The sequence below is a fragment of the Chrysemys picta genome, chromosome 3 (assembly GCF_011386835.1).
Source record: "Chrysemys picta bellii isolate R12L10 chromosome 3, ASM1138683v2, whole genome shotgun sequence".
Taxonomy (NCBI): Eukaryota; Metazoa; Chordata; order Testudines; family Emydidae; genus Chrysemys; species Chrysemys picta.
Window position 1 is genome coordinate 53,382,392 of NC_088793.1, and position 17,740 is coordinate 53,400,131.

A 17,740-nucleotide genomic window follows, 5' to 3' on the forward strand; every position below is an offset into this window, starting at 1 on the left:
GGTACAAGCTTTTGAGAAAAAATCAGTTTCAATATGCCCAGTACATAACTTTGATTTTAGCAGCTAATTTCCCCAAAGAGTCCATCCTCATTTGACATACTTTATCCCCTAACATCTCCCACACAAGACCAGACAGTGCATGTGCCATTCACAGTGAGCAGGCTCTAACCCCTGAGATCCTAAGTGTGAAAGGACTGTGTATGCACCATAGCTAAGAGTGACTGAGAATGGTCCTTCCAGCCTAGGGCTGTGAGGGTTCAAAAGAATTTCCTCAGTAATGGCTGCTTCTGGGCTGGGCTGGGGTCAGGCATGGGAATTGAGAGTAGAGAGCCTGTCTAATTCTGGGCTCTCAATGACCCCATACTGCCAACCAGGAAGCATGGAGGATGAAGTCATCTGATCTGAATGCAGAGAGGACAACAACTGGACAAAGGGGAGGAAAAGAGTAGATTTGGACCAGGAGTCTGGTAAGACTGGGAATGGAGATGGAGAGAGAAACTGGGACTGCCTGGGCAGGGAGACTTGGACTGGGAGCTGGTGAGGGAACAGAGAGTGTGTGTGGGGAGGTGGAAACTGGTTATTTCAGGTGCAGGAAACTGGGACTGGCTGGCCAAAAAAGAAATGGGAACAAGGAGCCAAGGAGTGAGGAGACTGGGTCATGGAACAGGGTAGGGGGCAGAGGGTGGCTGAGATTGGACGAGGAGCTAAGGGAGGGAGACTAGGATTGAGAGTCAGTGGGAGAGAGGGGATAGACAAATCAGACAAGGATCTGAGTGGAGGTAATTGTAACAGACTGGACTAGTACCCTAAGACTGGGTATGGGAAGGGACAGAGATTTGGAGTGGGTATGGAAATTGGGGCTCAGAGTATGAGGGGGAGACTGATTGGCTCGGCGAAGAGACTGGGATCCAAAACTTAAGGAATGGAGACTGGGATTAGGTAGACAAGGAAAATCAGACAGGGACAAGAGAGTTGGGGTGGGAAAGAGACAAGGCTGAGGTCAGGATTGAGGATATGGGGCAGAAGGGGTAACGCCTGGGGCAGAAGAGTCTGTGCCACCAGAGCACACTCCCCTCCAGAGCTTGGAATGGAATCCAAGATTCCTGAGTAAACAAATTAAAGTTATTTCATATCAACTTGGGGAGTAGGTTCCAAAATTTAGGGCCTCTCTTGGAAACTACTTTGTCAGTCCCCCTATCTTTTTTAATATGTTCACCAGCCATGAAGGCATGGAGCCACATTAACTTGAGCCAGATACCTTTTAAAGTGCACCATCAGGGTCTACATGGGGCAGTTAGAGTACAATGTTACAGCACATTACACCTCCGATGTGCTTTGCCACGCTTTATAGAAAAAAACCCTTATATGTAGCCTGTGGATGCTGAAAAACTAATTGTTCTATTATCTGTACTGTAGTCTTTTGCCTTCATGAGCACTTACAAATTTTACTAATTTTTGTTTTCTAATTACTACTTCTCATACTAGAGTGTCCTATACTGAAAACTCCATTATTATTCTAGCTTTTCAACCAACGTAAGCTTTTTATTTTTTTGCTGAGTTCTCTTTCTCATTTCTTTACTTTCTTGTGCAACATGTTTAATGACCAATTACAATTTTTATTTTAATCTTAACTGCAACACATTTGGGGACATGTGTCATTAAGACTGCAACAAATAAGTAGACATTTCCTCAGAATTGTATTTCAATTTCCCTCCACAATTATATATTTGATTAAAAGGGCATTCTTATTAGCAGTATATAGACCAAATAAAATACAGTGTATCTTTTTAATGAGTCACACTGTAAATCAGAACAATGGACAGTTTTTGCTCTAATTCTTGAAAGCAAAAAAAATAACTTTTGAAAAATAAATATTTTCTCTACAATTACCATAGACCTACTGAATAATGAAATAGACAAACCTTGACCAAATAGGAAAATACTGTACTTTCTTCCTCTGTTCTAAACTATATGAGATAGGGATGAGGGGAAAAAACGATCAGTCACTGGAGAGCCTTCCAATAGTTTGTTTGGGTCTCCATCCTTAGCCATGCCCATCATATTTTGGGTACAGGTGAGAATTCAGTCCATATATTCTTACTGACTCCTCAAGTTTGCAAGGACAACCCCCAGTGTAAACACTGGATGCAAATGCAGTCCTTTTATCCACCCCTTGTTAGCTACCCCAAATGAAGAAAAGTTGAAGTAAAGTTGCGACTCCTCCTTTATCCTCAACACTGGCCAACTGAGGTGACTGGTTTCACAGAAAAGAGTGATGGATGTCCTTAAAGCTGTAGCAGTGGACATGCTGTCTCTGCATGCTGGGATACTCTTGGGGCATCAAGAATCACATTATAGGGGTGCAACATTGGAACATCTGGCAATAGTATGACTATTTTCCTTGTTTCATTGATACACCGTTTCCAAATTAGATTATTAACTCCTCCAGGCAGGAACAAGTAAAGTTGCATTTATTTCTACAGAACTGTAGCAATAAGTGTTTTGGTGACATCAAGAGCCTCTCAGGGCTTCCTCAGAACTTATAGAAAGTAATTATGATGGAGAAGGGTAGTGGTTGAGGAGCTGCAGTACCCCAGTGGCAGTACTTGGAGGCATTATGCTTTTGGGAGGGTGTGCGTGGGAAACACACCCAGTACATAGCTGGCCAGATTTATTGGTTTATGCATGTGTGTGTATTTGCCAACGGGATGCCTGGCTTCCACTTCCTTTTGGGGTGACTAATGTCCCATGTGATGGTAGCAGGCTGTAGTCCTGCAGTTTTGATTGAAAGGACTACAAATGTGGGTGGTCTGCATCTTCCCCATCAACACTTGTGCACAGACCCAGACACAATCTGACTGTCACAGATGGGCCTGCTCCTGTAGGACTAAGCTTGCTGCTGCAGGCACACATTGCCTTAATTTCCATTTCAAAAAGGAGGAGTTGATTGAACTTGTAGTTGTGATCCTATAAGCCCCTCAATGCCCACTGGCAGAAGGCCCACTATGCTGTAACTCATAGCAGACTTGACACAGTCTCCACCCCAAATGCACTGTTGACATAATATATATCCAAAAGGTGTCTGGTAAGGTATCATATGTAAACTGATAACACTCTAGTCCTAACTATCATTGTGTGATGTATGCACAGGATGTATATAAGGCCTTATTATGTGTGCTGGAAATATGTCCTTAAAGTGTGTTTTAGAGGCAGTGTATAAATCAATCCTGCCCTAAACAAAGGAATGTAGATTTATCTGTCTGACTGGCTTGATTGCAGGCAGAGGACGATGGGCGTACTTTTATATAAACAAAGCAATCAAGCTAGCAAGCGGAGAACCAAACAAGTTAGTGAGCACAACGGGGGACACAGTTTGCACTGGGAATCTTCCTGGCTTTTGAGGCAGAGACAATGCACTCTGGAAAATACAAAGGGGCAAAAAGATATTCTTTAGGGGAAACAGAGAAAAACACCCTCTGAGCCTGATACTCTTGGCTTGAAGGGCAGGAGATGTTGCTCTTTTGCTACAAATGAAAAATGGTTTTAGGTAAAGATATAGCTTGCTAGAATTAAGTTGTAGTCATTTTTGTTTTACTTCTAATGATTCTCTGTTTCTATTATCTTTGCTTACTACCACTGACATTTCTATTCTTTGTTAATAAACTTATTTTTAGTTTTACTATAAGCCATCTCAGTGCTGTTGCACTGAATTAAGTGAGAGTTCTGTTTGGAGGCAGGCAAATTAATTTCTGTGAGTGTCCAGTGCAAGGCACTGCTCACTACAGAAAGACATCTCTGGGGAACTTGGGATCACTGATTGTTACCTGCAAAGCAGGTAAAGATTGGCAGAATCTCAAAGTGTTTGCTGATGAGGCAGACAAACTGATGTTGCAAGTAACTGACACATGGTCTAATCTCCAGAAAATAGCCTGCCCTGAGGAGATCATCACACTAGTACCAAGCTGTCACAGGTGGTGCTTCTCTATAGTGCCTCCTGTGAAGAGGAGCATGGTGCTGCAATCACTCCTTGCCATTCTTCACAAGTTGTGGCTGCCTGCTCACAACAGTGTGGTCCATTCTATAACCTTGGTGTCAGTCTCTAAGCAGTTTAAGGATAACAAAACTCAGAATTTGGCTATCTGCACCTTTAAAGATAACAAACCAAGTGCTTAGTTGTAGCACTTGATGGCTGGGCCCTGACCAAGCCATGGGCTAGCATTGAGGAGCTCCATCTCTGTCTTCAGTCTCACCCTGAGAAGAAGCAGACAAACCGTCTTAACTGCCCTGCTGGCTCCTAGTTGGTCAGTGTCTACTCCTCGCTTCAGAGAACTGTCTTGTTGGTAGCCCAGTCTGAGTGAGTTTTTCTTGATCAGATGTCAGGACGCCGATGCCTCCAGCAGGGGACAAAGAGGGCCTTTTTGCCCCAGCTGAATTGTAATTTATTTAGATACCTGAAGCTAAATAAACTGAGCAATCATGACACAGGAAATTGTTCTGATTTTGCTTGCACAGGCGGAAGGAATGAAAATGAACACTGGGCCTTTTTGTAATGATATCTGGAATATCTGATCTATAGGTTGGTGCACATGTGCCACCTCATGGTTACACTGATTTAGAAGGATTCAGAGGCATGCCAGACAAACTGAAACTATTTATATATATATTTGAAATTGTCAGCAAGTTGGAAAAGTCTGTCAAACTTCAGAAAACCATGTGTGTGTCCTTCTAACTTTTAGGCCACTGGTTTTAGAGTACTTGCCTACAATGTCGGTGTCCCAAGTTAAAGTCTGCACTCTGTGGTGGAGACTTGAACTCATATCTCCCCCCTTCCCCCCATGAGAATTCTGAGCAATAGGGTATCTGGAATAGGTTTTTTCCCCACAGTCTCTCCTATTGAAGCTGTTCCACTTTGTAGCTAAAAGAAGATTCCAGGATTTTTTATTCTGTGTGTCACTCTGAAGCCTAGAATGTTTCTTGAGCCAGTGTGAAGTGATGGAAACAGTTACAAGCATGATGAGAGCTCTTTTTGTTCAGAACATCACCTGGTTCAACCACCACTGGGATTCACGGTCTGCTACTGACCAATTTTTAAGTTCTCATCCATTTTCAGATTTATTTATTTATACACCTAACTTCTTTACAAATAACATCCATGTGACAGCACAAGCTTTCAGCTACTAGTATTTATGAGAAGTGGAACTAGGGTCACCAGGTGTCTGGTTTTCGACTGGAACGCCTGGTCAAAAAGGACCCTGGCAGCTCTGGTCAGCACTGTTGACCAGCCCTTATATTCCGCTCAGTGGAGCAGCAGTGCTAAGGTGGGCTCCCTGCCTTCCCTGGCTCTGCATGGCTCCCGGAAGCAGCCAGCATATTCCTGCAGCCCCTAGGTGCAGGACCATTCAGGGAAGCTCTGCATGCTGCCCCCTCTCCAAGTGCTGGCTCCACAACTCCCATTGGCTGGGAACCGTGCCCAGTGGGAGCTGCGGGGGCGGTGTCTGTGGGCATGGAGCCACCTGGCTGCCCCTGCGCCTAGGAGCTGGAAATGCTGGCCGCTTCCAGGAGTTGTGTGGAGCCAGGGAGCCTATCTTAGCCCCGCTGCAATGCTGACTGGAAGCTGCCTGAGCTAAGTGCCAGTGGGCTGGAGCCGGCACACCAAACCACCAGCCCCAGATCAGAACCTCCTCCCACACCCTAACTCCATCCCAGAGCCCCTCCCCCACTGCAACCCAGGGACCCAAGTCAGAACCCCCTCCGACACACTAACTCCCTCCCTACCCTGCTGTGAGACCCCCCACTCCTGCGCTGTTCACGCACAGCCTCTGGCATGTAAGCTGCTCCCAGCCACTTGCAACCAAATGACAGTAGCCAATATCTCCGATCCCAGACACAATTCTAGGAACCTCCATCTTGCAGTGTCTAGTTATGCCCGCTAGACATTGAGTTCATCAATTTAACAAAGAAATTGATATGTACCAGGCTTGTTATCCCAAGGGGAATCTCTGACGCACTTCAAACCAAACGCACTGTTTCAGGTAGAATAACCAAATAGATTTATTAACTACAAAGATAGATTAAGTGATTATAAATCAAAGCATAACAACTCGGGGGGAAAACGCATTCTAAGCTCATCTTAACACTTTCAATGTCCTTACAAACTTAGATGCTTCTCACCACAGGCTGGCTGGTTGCCCTTCAGCCAGGCTCTCCCCTTTGATCAGTGCTTCAGTTGCTGGGTGGTGATGTCTATAGATGGAGGTGGAAGAGAGAGGAAGAGCATAGCAAATGTCTCTCCCTTCTATCATGTCCTTTCTTCTCTTGTGGCTTTGCTTCCCCTCCCCCCTTCAGAGTCAGGTGAGCATTACCTCATCACAGTTCCAAACTGACCAAGGGAAGGGGGATGACTCACTTGAGAGTCCAACAGATCCTTTGTTGTTGCTTAGGCCAGTGTCCTTTGTTCCTGTGAGATTGGGCTGGGTTTGTCCCATACCTGCCCTTATGAGGTGTGAACAGCCCCTTTGCTTCTGGAGAATTTTTTGCTTGGGCTTGTTTTAAGCCAGTCGTTCTCAAACTAGGACTGCTGCTTGTTCAGTGAAAGCCCCTGGCAGGTCGGGCCGTTTTGTTTACCTGCTGTGTTCACAGGTTCGGCCGATCGCGGCTCCCCCTGGCTGTCATTCACCACTCTAGGCCATTTGGAGCTGCAGGAAGTGGCGCTGGCCGAGGGACGTGCTGGCCGACCTTCCTGCAGCCCCCATTGGCCTGGAGCAGCCAGTGGGAGCCGCGATCGGCCGAACCTGGGGACATGGCAGGTAAACAAACTGGCCTGGCCCACCAGGGGCTTTCCCTGAACAAGTGGTGGCTCTAGTTTGAGAACCACTGCTTTAAGCCATGAGGTCACATTTTCAGTCTCATAACTATATACATGAAATTACAACCTATAACATTACTATACCAACAATGCTCAGCGCATCATGAGCTTCCTGAAGACACCCAGCATGACAAACTTTGCATTAGCTACCACACAGTCAGGTGCTAGGTGTTCCCCCGAGGTACAGAACATCACAAAGGGTTTTCAGTTTTGTGTGATTAGAAACTTGGCAACGCTAAGTGGAACAGCTTGAACAGGAGAGATTGAAGGTAAGCAAGCTTTGTGGTTAGGCTGCTTAACTAGGAGATCTGAGTTCAAGTACCTGCTCTAGAGTGGGGATTTGAAGCTGGGTCCCCGCTATCCTACACAAATACCCTAATCACTGTGCCAAACATTTTGTGCAGCTAGCCCTGAAAAAAAAAAAAAAGAAAAAAAAAAAAAAAACCCTGAAACTTATTTGATCAACTATTAAATAGGTTTGGGTTGACCAAACCTACATTTTTCTGTGAATAAACTATTTATCTGAAAAATTTCACTGAGCTTTACATGCTACTGCTACATTCAGGATCTACAGTTCCCATTTCTTGAAGAATTTTGAATTCAATGAAATTTTAAACTACCATTTGTGAACTGAATTGAACTTTCTGAAAATTACCACCTCAAACTTAAACTGGCTCATGTTTGGCTTTTTGCCACATTGGCTTTGGGTGTAAGATTTCTGGATTGCCAGAAAGACTTTATTCAATAGTAACAAATTGCATGACTGAAAACTGATGTTCTTGAGGGCAAAACCACTCCTCTAATCCCACCGAGAATATAGAAGGCCAGGTAGTTGTGCATTGTTTATCACTGAATTATGTTGTCTAGTCATCACCTGTAACAATGCCATAAGATTTATTATTTATCGTACAGTAGTGTTTATCCCCAACTGAAAGAATGTGCATCCCTGAGGCACAATGCCTCATGATGCTCAAACAAGGACAATGCAGCTCTGACATCTGTATGACAACTATTTCTTCATGATGAGCAGAGCTGTAAGGTAGGAGAGAGGGAAATTAGTAAATGATGGTTTGGGAGAATACCAGTGGATGCAGATGCACCTTTTAGTTAAAAGACTTTGAAAAACAGTTCATTCTAATAAATTCTAGGGTGCTATCACACCTGCTACATAGGTTCAATGTGGCTATCGAAGTAAGTGCCCACCAACACAATGAAGCCCCTACATACAGAAAAAGACAATATCTGATTGTGTGAAAGAGTTTGTTTTAGTATTTGGGTTTTCAAACAAAACTGAAGTGGCATAAGATGAAAATTCAGTTTTTTGCTAAATGAGTCTGGGCCAACAAAGATCTACAGTGCATCAAATGTGGTAGGTTGAAGTTTGCATAGTTTATGTTGAGAAGCCACTGAGCATAAAATAATGAGTTGTCTTTCCCTTCCCCCCCCACCCCATTGAAAATTAACAGAGATGACACTTTTACAACAGAATAATGGTTAAGGTCATCTTATTTCTCTCTGTAAAGAGGATACACTCAATTGTGCATTTAAGACACTTCTGCAGGAAAGACAAAATGGGATAAGGGGGACTCTAAAATTTACTAACTTTGACATTCTGAGTTCGTGTGTGAATTTTTAGTTCAATTTAATAACACACGTCAGTGTCTCTCTACAACTCAGTCTTCACTGAAATGGTATATATACACAAATGAGATATGGCCTCAGAATGAGTTTCCCACTGGCAGTTCGCTTCTGAAACACTTAATACCAATTCTATAATAACAGAGATTCTATTACAGAAGTGCTACAATTGTAGAATCAATACCATAATAGAAGAGTTTATTATAATAATAACACCTCTATTAGGATATTGTAATGGAATCAACCTCATAACCTCACTGATAGGCCTATTTATATACTTCAATAGATATATTATAGCAAACAGACAGTTTCATATTGATCATATTTTCTTGGGTCATCAGCATCCTACTGCTAATTTTAAAATGTAACCTTTCTCCTGCCTTCAAAATTGCAAGCCCCTTCCTAGATCCTGGATCCAAGTCTGCCCATAACTCAACTACTTTGTCAAAGGGGTCACAACAGAAACAATCAACAGTATAGCAAAATACCCAATATCTTTCTGGTAAGATGCTTCAGTGTACATAACTATCTTTCAATGTTGAACCTTAGGGATGAAAGAAAAACAAAGAATCCCCAGAACAATTGCACATTTGTAATGATTCATATACTGGAATCTGACGCTACCAATCTAGACGTGTTCCCAGGTTAAAGGTTTATATGGGGAGAAAATGTCATGCTGCATTGTGTGATGGGAAGTAAATAGCAGTCCAATATCCAGATCTGGGTTATAACACAGTACTTGTGTGATTTTTCTATTTCAGGGGATTACAGAGTACAAAGGACAGCACATAAAAATAGCAAAAACTGGACACTAAAAGTTTTCTGTATACCTTGGCTTTGAATTGGAGTGATTTGGAAAGGGGGAAAAATCCACATTTAGGAAGAGGAGGAGGAATCACTCACAAACACACATTATTATGTGGAGTGGCTAGCCAGGTGATAAATGGGAGATCATATGATATATACATTTACTACATGCTTGTGAAATTTATCAAATGCCTATAACCTGTCCACTAAATCCCAGGACTCATTCTAACAGTCCTAATTCCTAAACAGTTTACAAAAGAGTCATTTAAAAAAACTAAAAAAAAAAAAAAAAAAAACGGAAGTAGAAACATTTCTACCTTCCTGTGCCAGGGTCCTTTCTTCCAGAAAAGTTCTCAGTAAATGGCATGCCATTGCCAATACCTGAATCACATTAACAAAGACAGTGGAATGGAATTGGTTCTCAGCAAAATGTTCTATTAACTGGAAGTTGTTAATATCAAGGTCACACCCACTGTGTTAGTCATTTTTCTTCTTCTAAGGTCTGCACAATTGAATACCTAGTACTCAATTCATCTCTGCGGTGGAGCTGAGCTCAGCATAGGGTCAAGAATGTGTTAGAGGCGGCCAGTTCAGTCCCAATGATCCCAAGAGACCGTTCCAGTATCTGGAATAGCCAGAACACAGTTCTGCATCAGGTGGGGAGAGCATGTTGGAGTATTCCCCTAGGTATAAATCCACTGCTTTCTGGACCCTTTTATGCTGGAGTTACTAATGCAAAGGGGCTGCCAAGCATTGGTGAAGTAGGCCCATGTTAATTAAGGTTCTTGGCTTTAAAGAGAAAAGGATTCAAGCAACAGTCCTATTAATGTTTTTATAATCTCTCTAAATTAAGACATGAGGAATACACTTAAAAATACATGAGGATGTAAAGGCACTAATTTGGGATTTCACAAATTTCCTGGTATAAAGAAACCAGAAGCAGATATGCTTAAACACGTACAAGAGGAAGGGAAAATGGAAAGAGGAAGGTAAAGGTGGAGGCAAAACATGTACTCTTTCCACTTTGCCTGCTTTCAAACTAGACAGAAAAGCAAGGGAGAAGTGGGAGAAAGAAGAGAAACAAAACCTTTACTCTTTGGAATTCTCCTGGACAAGCTCATATCAAAGGGAAACTCTGACAATAGGCAGAAGGGCATTAAGGAGAAAAGCCTGAATAAATAGGAATCTTATCCAAATCAATCCAGATATGAATAAGCTTCATTTGGCTAGATACAGTTTGCATGGCAGCCACTTGAATGTGACAATCATGTACTTAATTTGCTTTTACATTCCATCCAGTAGAGGGCTGTGGTACCGTACACATACAAACTAGCCAGTACATTATAATATGCTTGTGTGTAATGTGCTTGGTGCATATCGTTAAAGTCAGATACTTTGCTCGCAGGATCAAACCGTTAGTATGCAACAAAGATTTATTCCAAACACTCTTGGGCAAATGACATTATTCATAACAGCATAATCTTGACATATTTTTGCATTGAATTTGAGAGGGAAAAAAAGAAATCACACGTCAATTTAAAAATATTTAATAGATTACAAATTTCAGCTTACTATTGTTTCTTCTAATTACTTTGATTTAGTTTCTCTACTTTAAAACTATTTTTGCAAGATGAATTACCTATATGTAAAGAGGGTCTGAATGAGCTCTCCCCTGACAGCTAGTGATGAGCTGGGAGGGGAAAAGGCTTCAGGACCAGACTGTATTCACATGAACACACCCACTCTGCCTAGGTATCCAGCAGACAGATTTGTGTTGCCAAAGTGACCAATTTTGGCTGGTATTGAGTTACAAATCATTACAGAGATGCTAATAACTAAACTGTATTGTTAAGTTTATTAATCTAAATTTGGGTTATTTATGATTATGTACGATATGTGTTGTATGACTTTCAAATCAACCTTTGTAATTTTGGATAATTTAAGCACTATACCCATATGAACAGCTACTCTCTCCCTAACCTGTGTATTATATCATTTTAACATTAGCTTTTATAAAACATTTTAAATTTGAACGCAGGGGTAATGAAAATTTGTTATCCTTATTGTACGTGTAAAAGGATGCAGAACTGTGCTTAGCCTGTCCTGATTGAGAGGATCACCCTCAACTGAACTCAACTTGCTAAGCAGGGGGCTCAGATGCCAGACCCCTGTGAAAGGAAAGGGTTGGGGGGGACAGGTGTTCCTGTGCGGAGGTGTGGGCTCTACCTAAGAGTCCTAGGCACTGTTTAAACTGTCCCTCACCACTGTTCAAAGATAAGAGTTAATTAAGGCTCCATTAGAAGAATTTTTGTTTTGATGAGTGGTCACTAGAGCTGAAATCACCTGTTGTGGGACAGTGTTTCTGCCCAGCTTGCTTCATCAGTGCGTTTCCCCCCACTAAGAGCTGAAAGTCACTCAGAGCTGGGTGGAACCTCAAGAGATTGACCTGCAGAGGCCACAGTAGAGAAGCAGGTGGCAGCAGAAGATGCTGGTGTACATCGGTGACACACGGCCAGCTGAGTGGCAAGCGGCTGATGCCAGGGCCAGCACCTGGATGGCAGAGCAAGCAACATGCCTTTTCTCCTCCCACCCCACTAGGGTGGGAGGTGCACACTCTCAGATGCACCTCTGAACTCTGGGTCTTCACTAACGAAAGACAACAACTGTGAGTGGGTGCGGTGGAGGGAGAAGGGAGGGGCATGTTAAACAAATTTTGGTTGTTGGACTCAAGAACCTGAGGCAAAAGACACTGTTCAATGTACTCTGGGGGATGGGAGGGTGTTTTGCTTGTAGTTTTATGTTTATGAATCCTGCTTGCAGCGTTTCCCCAAATTAATGCCGGGTTACTTCCCTCCTTCTATTAAAAGTTTCTTTTCCACACTCAGACTCTGTGCTTGAGAGAGGGGAAGTATTGCCTCTCAGAGGTGCCCAGGGGTGATGTGTAGTTTTCCCATCTTACTGGATGGGGGCTCAAACCAGTTTTTTATTGTATTGTTAAGATGGACCCTTGTACATTGGACCCAGACTTTGTTGCTGCTGACTCCACCTGGTAGAAGGGTTACATATACTAAAGGCAAAGTTCTTGTGGTAATCATATTTATTTTTGTAAAATTAGTTCATTTTAATGGTCACTATTGTCACTATTTAATGGTCACTATTTGGGTTATTGTTAGCCCCACCACTTCACCACAATTAAATATCAAAAAGAACTAATGCTCTGAAACGGATAGATGTCACCATGAGCCTGATTCCACTTTCACTTACACCAGTGTGTCTGAAGCATAAATATCAAGGATGTAGGGCTGAACAATCCTGTGAGGTAGAGGTCAACCTAAGCTTCTAATGACTTCAGTAGGAATTGGGAGTCCTCAGCAACTTAGGCCTGGTCTATACTGGGGGAGGAGGGGGCAAGCTAAGTTGGTCTAAGTTACGCAACTTCAGCTACAAAAATAGTGTAGCTGACGTTGACATACTTAGAGCTACTTACCGCGGTGTCTTCACTGCGGTAGGTCTACTGCTGATGCTCCCCCATTGGCTCTGCCTACACTTCTCGCTCCGGTGGAGTACTGAAGTTGACAGGAGAGCGCTTGGCAGTCGATTTATCACGTCTTCACTAGACGCGATAAATTGACCCCTGCTGGATCGATCGCTCCAGAGGTAAGTGTAGACATGCCCTTAGCTATGAAGACAAGATTTTGAGAAGTGCTCAAACTGCGCCATTGAAAGCACCAGGAGCTGCTGGGTGCTGGGGACTTTTGAAAGTCTTGCCACTTCATTTAGGTAACTAAATGAGAGTTGAGCATTCTTGAAAGTTTACCGACTTCATTGGGATGCCTAAATGAGAGCCACTGGATAATTTACTCTTCTGAAAATCTGACCCACAGTGTGGAGATGATGTGTACTGCCAGCAAGCACCTGGATTGCCCATGCTGTGCTAGAAAAGCTCTTCATCCTTCTAATCAGAACCAATTCTGAAATTATGGTGGACAAAGACTGTCAACCTCTATTAGTATATCACCTTACATCAAGTAGCATTATAATTCAGATTGAGTTCATAAATTAAAACTAAAAAGTGACAGAGTATATGCAGAGTTTTGACCATTAAATAAAATAATAAAACAAACATTGAGGCTTGATTGTTTCTTATAAATTATTAATTTACTGCAGCCATCTTCCCCAAAGGGGGGAAAAAACCCAACAGCTTAACTAACAAAGAAAACTGTCTTTTAATGATTATTCTAGAGACCTTAACACAAGTCATTACATTAAACTGTAGAAGGAAGGAAACTTCCTTAGATTTAATTCATAAATCATTGATAGTATATTTTAATTGATGTTATTATTTAAATTAGATTTTCTCAAGAATAATGAGAAAATCTGTCATAACGATTTTTATAAATGAGTAATTAAAATTAAAAACGACAAGCAATTCTCCTGAAAAAGATCACCCCATTACAACCTGAACATTAAATACATTTTCCTTAACATTATCAACAGAAATAATCAAACAATTTATGGATACCAACATAACTATAAATTGCCATTCGGAATGTGCAAAAATAATTAGAAAATTACATGGGTAATCGAATTAGAGAAAAATATTCAAATAGTGGAAAACCAACTTAAGTTTTCCAAAACTACTCAATTGCCATTTATCCCCCATTTCCTCTTCTGCACAGAATCTTATTTTGTTAGTAAAGTGATTTTATACTATCCATTCTGATTAATAACAAAATGTGTTTAGTAGATGCATAAATAATGTTTATTTCACATTAGTTGCAACCTAAGGTATAATTGGCTGGCCTCTTTAAAAGTTCTGTTTGAGAAAATGAAGGACTAATAACACTGTTAGAAGAGAGAAATGATTTCAGACAAGTGACAGAAATGCTTTCTAAAGTTAATTATGTTTGCTTTTCCCTCTCCCTCAGTATTCATTACCTTTAAATGGAGCCACACATTGGCAGAAGTAATTACCAGGTTGGTCAATGCAGGTGGCTCCATTCTTGCAGGGAAATGAGGCACACTCGTCTAGGTCTGTTTCACATCTTGCACCTTTGAAAAGATTTTGAGATTAATAAGACAAACAGGTGTCAATTTATAGTTCATCAATTTATACTTCAAGAATCTCAAATGGCTTGTGATGAGAAGCAAGTCTAAATCAGGCAAATAAGGGCCCCACATATATTAGTGTCAGAGTCCATTTATTTCACCTCACCACAAGCCACAACAATTTCTTGCTGAATTACTAAACAGTGACTAATCTTCCCTAGGTGTGGAAGCATTCAAGGCCTGTTTAGATGTGACCTAATTTATCTTGTACTGTTTAGTTTACAGATGAAGTCAGTGTTCCAGTTTGTTGGAATGCAAATGAAACATTAGGCTAGGGTAGATAAAAAGAAATGAGAAGGAAGCACCAGTAAATTAGTCAATAATGTCTCAATGGGCTACTTTTCCATAGAAAGCTAGATGCTTTATTGATGCCACTCACCAGCAAAGCCAGATAGACAGATGCATTCATATCCACTGATAAGGTCTTCACAGGTTGCATTGTGGAGACAGGGTGATGAGTGACATTCGTTTATGTTGATTTCACAAGTTGTGCCTATAGACCGATGGGAAAGTGTATGGGAAGAGGAAATTATTTTATAGCACCAACATATTTCACTATAAATATGTATTCTGTTGTATTTAAAATAGTTCACCTACTGAGAATTTTCTGCCAGAAATATTATACCTTGAGTCTATGCCTCTAAAGCAATATTCTGATATTTTATTGTTTGGAGTTATTCATTGATTTTTCCAATAAAGACCTAAAAACATAGTCTTCACTGTCACTGAATTGATTCTTATGACTTAAGGCAGGCAATTTCCTTACCAATTTATATCAATATAAAAAAATAGAAAGCAAATGACATTGAAATATAATAGAATGCATTTGCTGTGACATGAAGGGAAATCTTCCTTCTGTTCTTGATAAGGCAGTAAGTAAACTCTCACAAAATGAAAGAAGAAATTTGATGTAGACAAAAAAGGTTATATCACAGTCTAGAAGATAATTCTTTAACTACCACATCATCATAAGTAATTAATGGGAACAGATATTGTGTGACTAATATTTCTGAAAGAAATTAATTTCTTGTAGTTTAAGAACGAATATTGAAAAATGACAACTTGAAAAGCTTTGAAAGTATAAAACTGTTCTAACAAATACAAACAGTACAAACTAAACTTGTTTTGAAAACAAAACAAAAATCCCCCAAACCACTATCAATCAAAATGAATATTTTGTCCTATATTTGAAACGTCTGTTACATTGGTATTTCAGCAAATCTAAAAACCTGCATAATTTCAGGAAGAATGAATCAAGAAAATGTATGCATTTAAAATTCCTAATATGAATTGAAAGAGCAGAATAACGGCAGATATTAATAAATATACTTGATTAATCAGTCTAAGTCCATACACCACCATACTGCTAAAATCAATTTCATGTATGCACTGAGAATAAAGCTTTCTGTCCCAACAAAAGTCTATAATATTACCAATTACATCCAGCCTGCCAGCAAATTCAAACATTTAAAGGAAACAATGCATATTGCATGGTAAATGTCATTGCTCCCAGCTGGTCCATTTATAACAGCTAAGCTGCCAGACAGAAATAAGCACTCATTCATAGGATGCTAAGAAGGTACAACACGGTAGCAGTATTCAGGATGTATTCATGCAGAATTAACATATTTAAAAATTTAGATGAAACTAAAATGAATATGTACAACTTATCACCTGAGTATTAACTTCTAAAAATGGTGTAATACCAACCCCTATTAACCTTCAAAAATCATACTGTTCTACAAATTCTTTGTTACCTTGAAATCCATCACAACACAGGCAGCTGAAGGCATTGAGATGATCAACACAAGTGGCACCATTGTGACAGGGGTCACTTAGACACTCATCCACCTCAATCTCACAGTTATTACCTGGAAATAAGCAAAGGATTCACTTCATTAGAAATATGTCACTGGTGAGTCACTGGTGCAACCAGAAACAACAAAATCTAATAACCAAGGTTATGTACAGAGAAGTTTTACCAATGAGTCTCCATTGCTGGCAGGGAATTTAACTTTTGGCTTAAAGGCAGGAACCAGATATTTTTATGAAGCTGTCTAATAAGCAAATGATGACTTATTTTGGGTTGTTTTAAAGATTACTAACTGAAGAAGAAGACTGGGTTTTGTTTTGGTTTTTCTTTTAGGGGTATCAAATCTTTGGTTTCCATGAAACAAACAACAACAACAACGATACTCTATATTTTGTTATATGCACTTAGAAGATTTTCATTGAAAATACTTAGGAAGTTCTCCATTATGGCCAAGAATGTGAATAGCATTTTTTTTCCTTGTGAACTGATATTCAAGGGAGATGTCAGACGTCCAGGAAAAAAATACCTCTGTTGATACACTAGAATAGATGTGCATATTTAATGTTCTTGTGTCAGAGATAAAAAGCAGCTCCAAAAGCACTCCTTTGCATATATATAAGGGATCAGATTGGTTAACATGGTTCCAAACTTCAGTCTTACTGACCTCTAAGAGGTGAATAAAATCTTTGTGACTCTTTATAAGAGGTTTCTTTTTTTTTTTCCAGACAATTATGAACTAGGATTGTCGTAGGTAAAACGGGACAAAAGCAGTACAAGTATTTCCACAAAATTAGTGCAAACAGAAGAGACTTTTGTGTTAGTGAATATTTAAAATAGTTGGATAAAATAAACTTCAGCAGTGATTTAGAACTTGTCAACATGGGGAAAAAGTCCACAGCAGCTGTTGCTACTGGCTACTCTACACTAACTCCCCATGCAGACACTCCTACTGTGAGTGCATTAGCATAATACACTTTGGAAGTGTACTAAGCTAAACCACCTCAGGACACTCTTATGTTCTGTCTACACTAAAGGGAAGGTGTGATTCCCAGTTTGCATACACATAGCTTGATGAGGACTAGTGCAAGCATGTGTACATGAGCTGGAAATCACACCCCAGCTCATAGCGTGGATGTAGCCTTAATGTGTAGTAAGCATGTCCAAGTGAGGGAGGCCATGCTAGACTGCACTACCAGTGTGCACCACCTATTCTGGGTTTCTTCCTCCATGCAGATGAGCCCTTAGTCTAGAGTAATATTAAATGGCTTTGGTATTTTACTTCAAATAGGGGTTATAAAAGCCAGCTCCTAAGCAACCAAAGGAGCTAGCAAACAGGAGCAGCAAACAGGAGTTTTGCGAGGGAGTTCTCCAGGTGAAGGAGGAGCAACTACATAACCCTTGGTGTGAGTTTGTTGTCTGTCTGTCTGTTTGTGTGCTTGCTGCTTATGGTGTGCCTGCTTGATTGAAGTGCATAGCATGGTCTTTTTGGAGGGCCATATGCTGAGCCT

At 40.8% G+C, this 17,740-nt stretch overlaps 1 protein-coding gene across 1 annotated transcript in view; it reads right to left on the reverse strand.

Moving 5' to 3' along the window:
- Window positions 1-17,740, reverse strand: part of LOC135982590 (protein eyes shut homolog) — a 497,350-nt gene that overhangs the window by 410,491 nt on the left and 69,119 nt on the right. The window contains exons 5-7 of the mRNA XM_065589961.1: window positions 16,177-16,290; window positions 14,799-14,912; window positions 14,249-14,362 (exon numbers count right to left, since the gene is read on the reverse strand). Coding sequence (XP_065446033.1) covers window positions 14,249-14,362; window positions 14,799-14,912; window positions 16,177-16,290 — 342 coding nt within the window. The remainder of the gene's footprint in view (window positions 1-14,248; window positions 14,363-14,798; window positions 14,913-16,176; window positions 16,291-17,740) is intronic.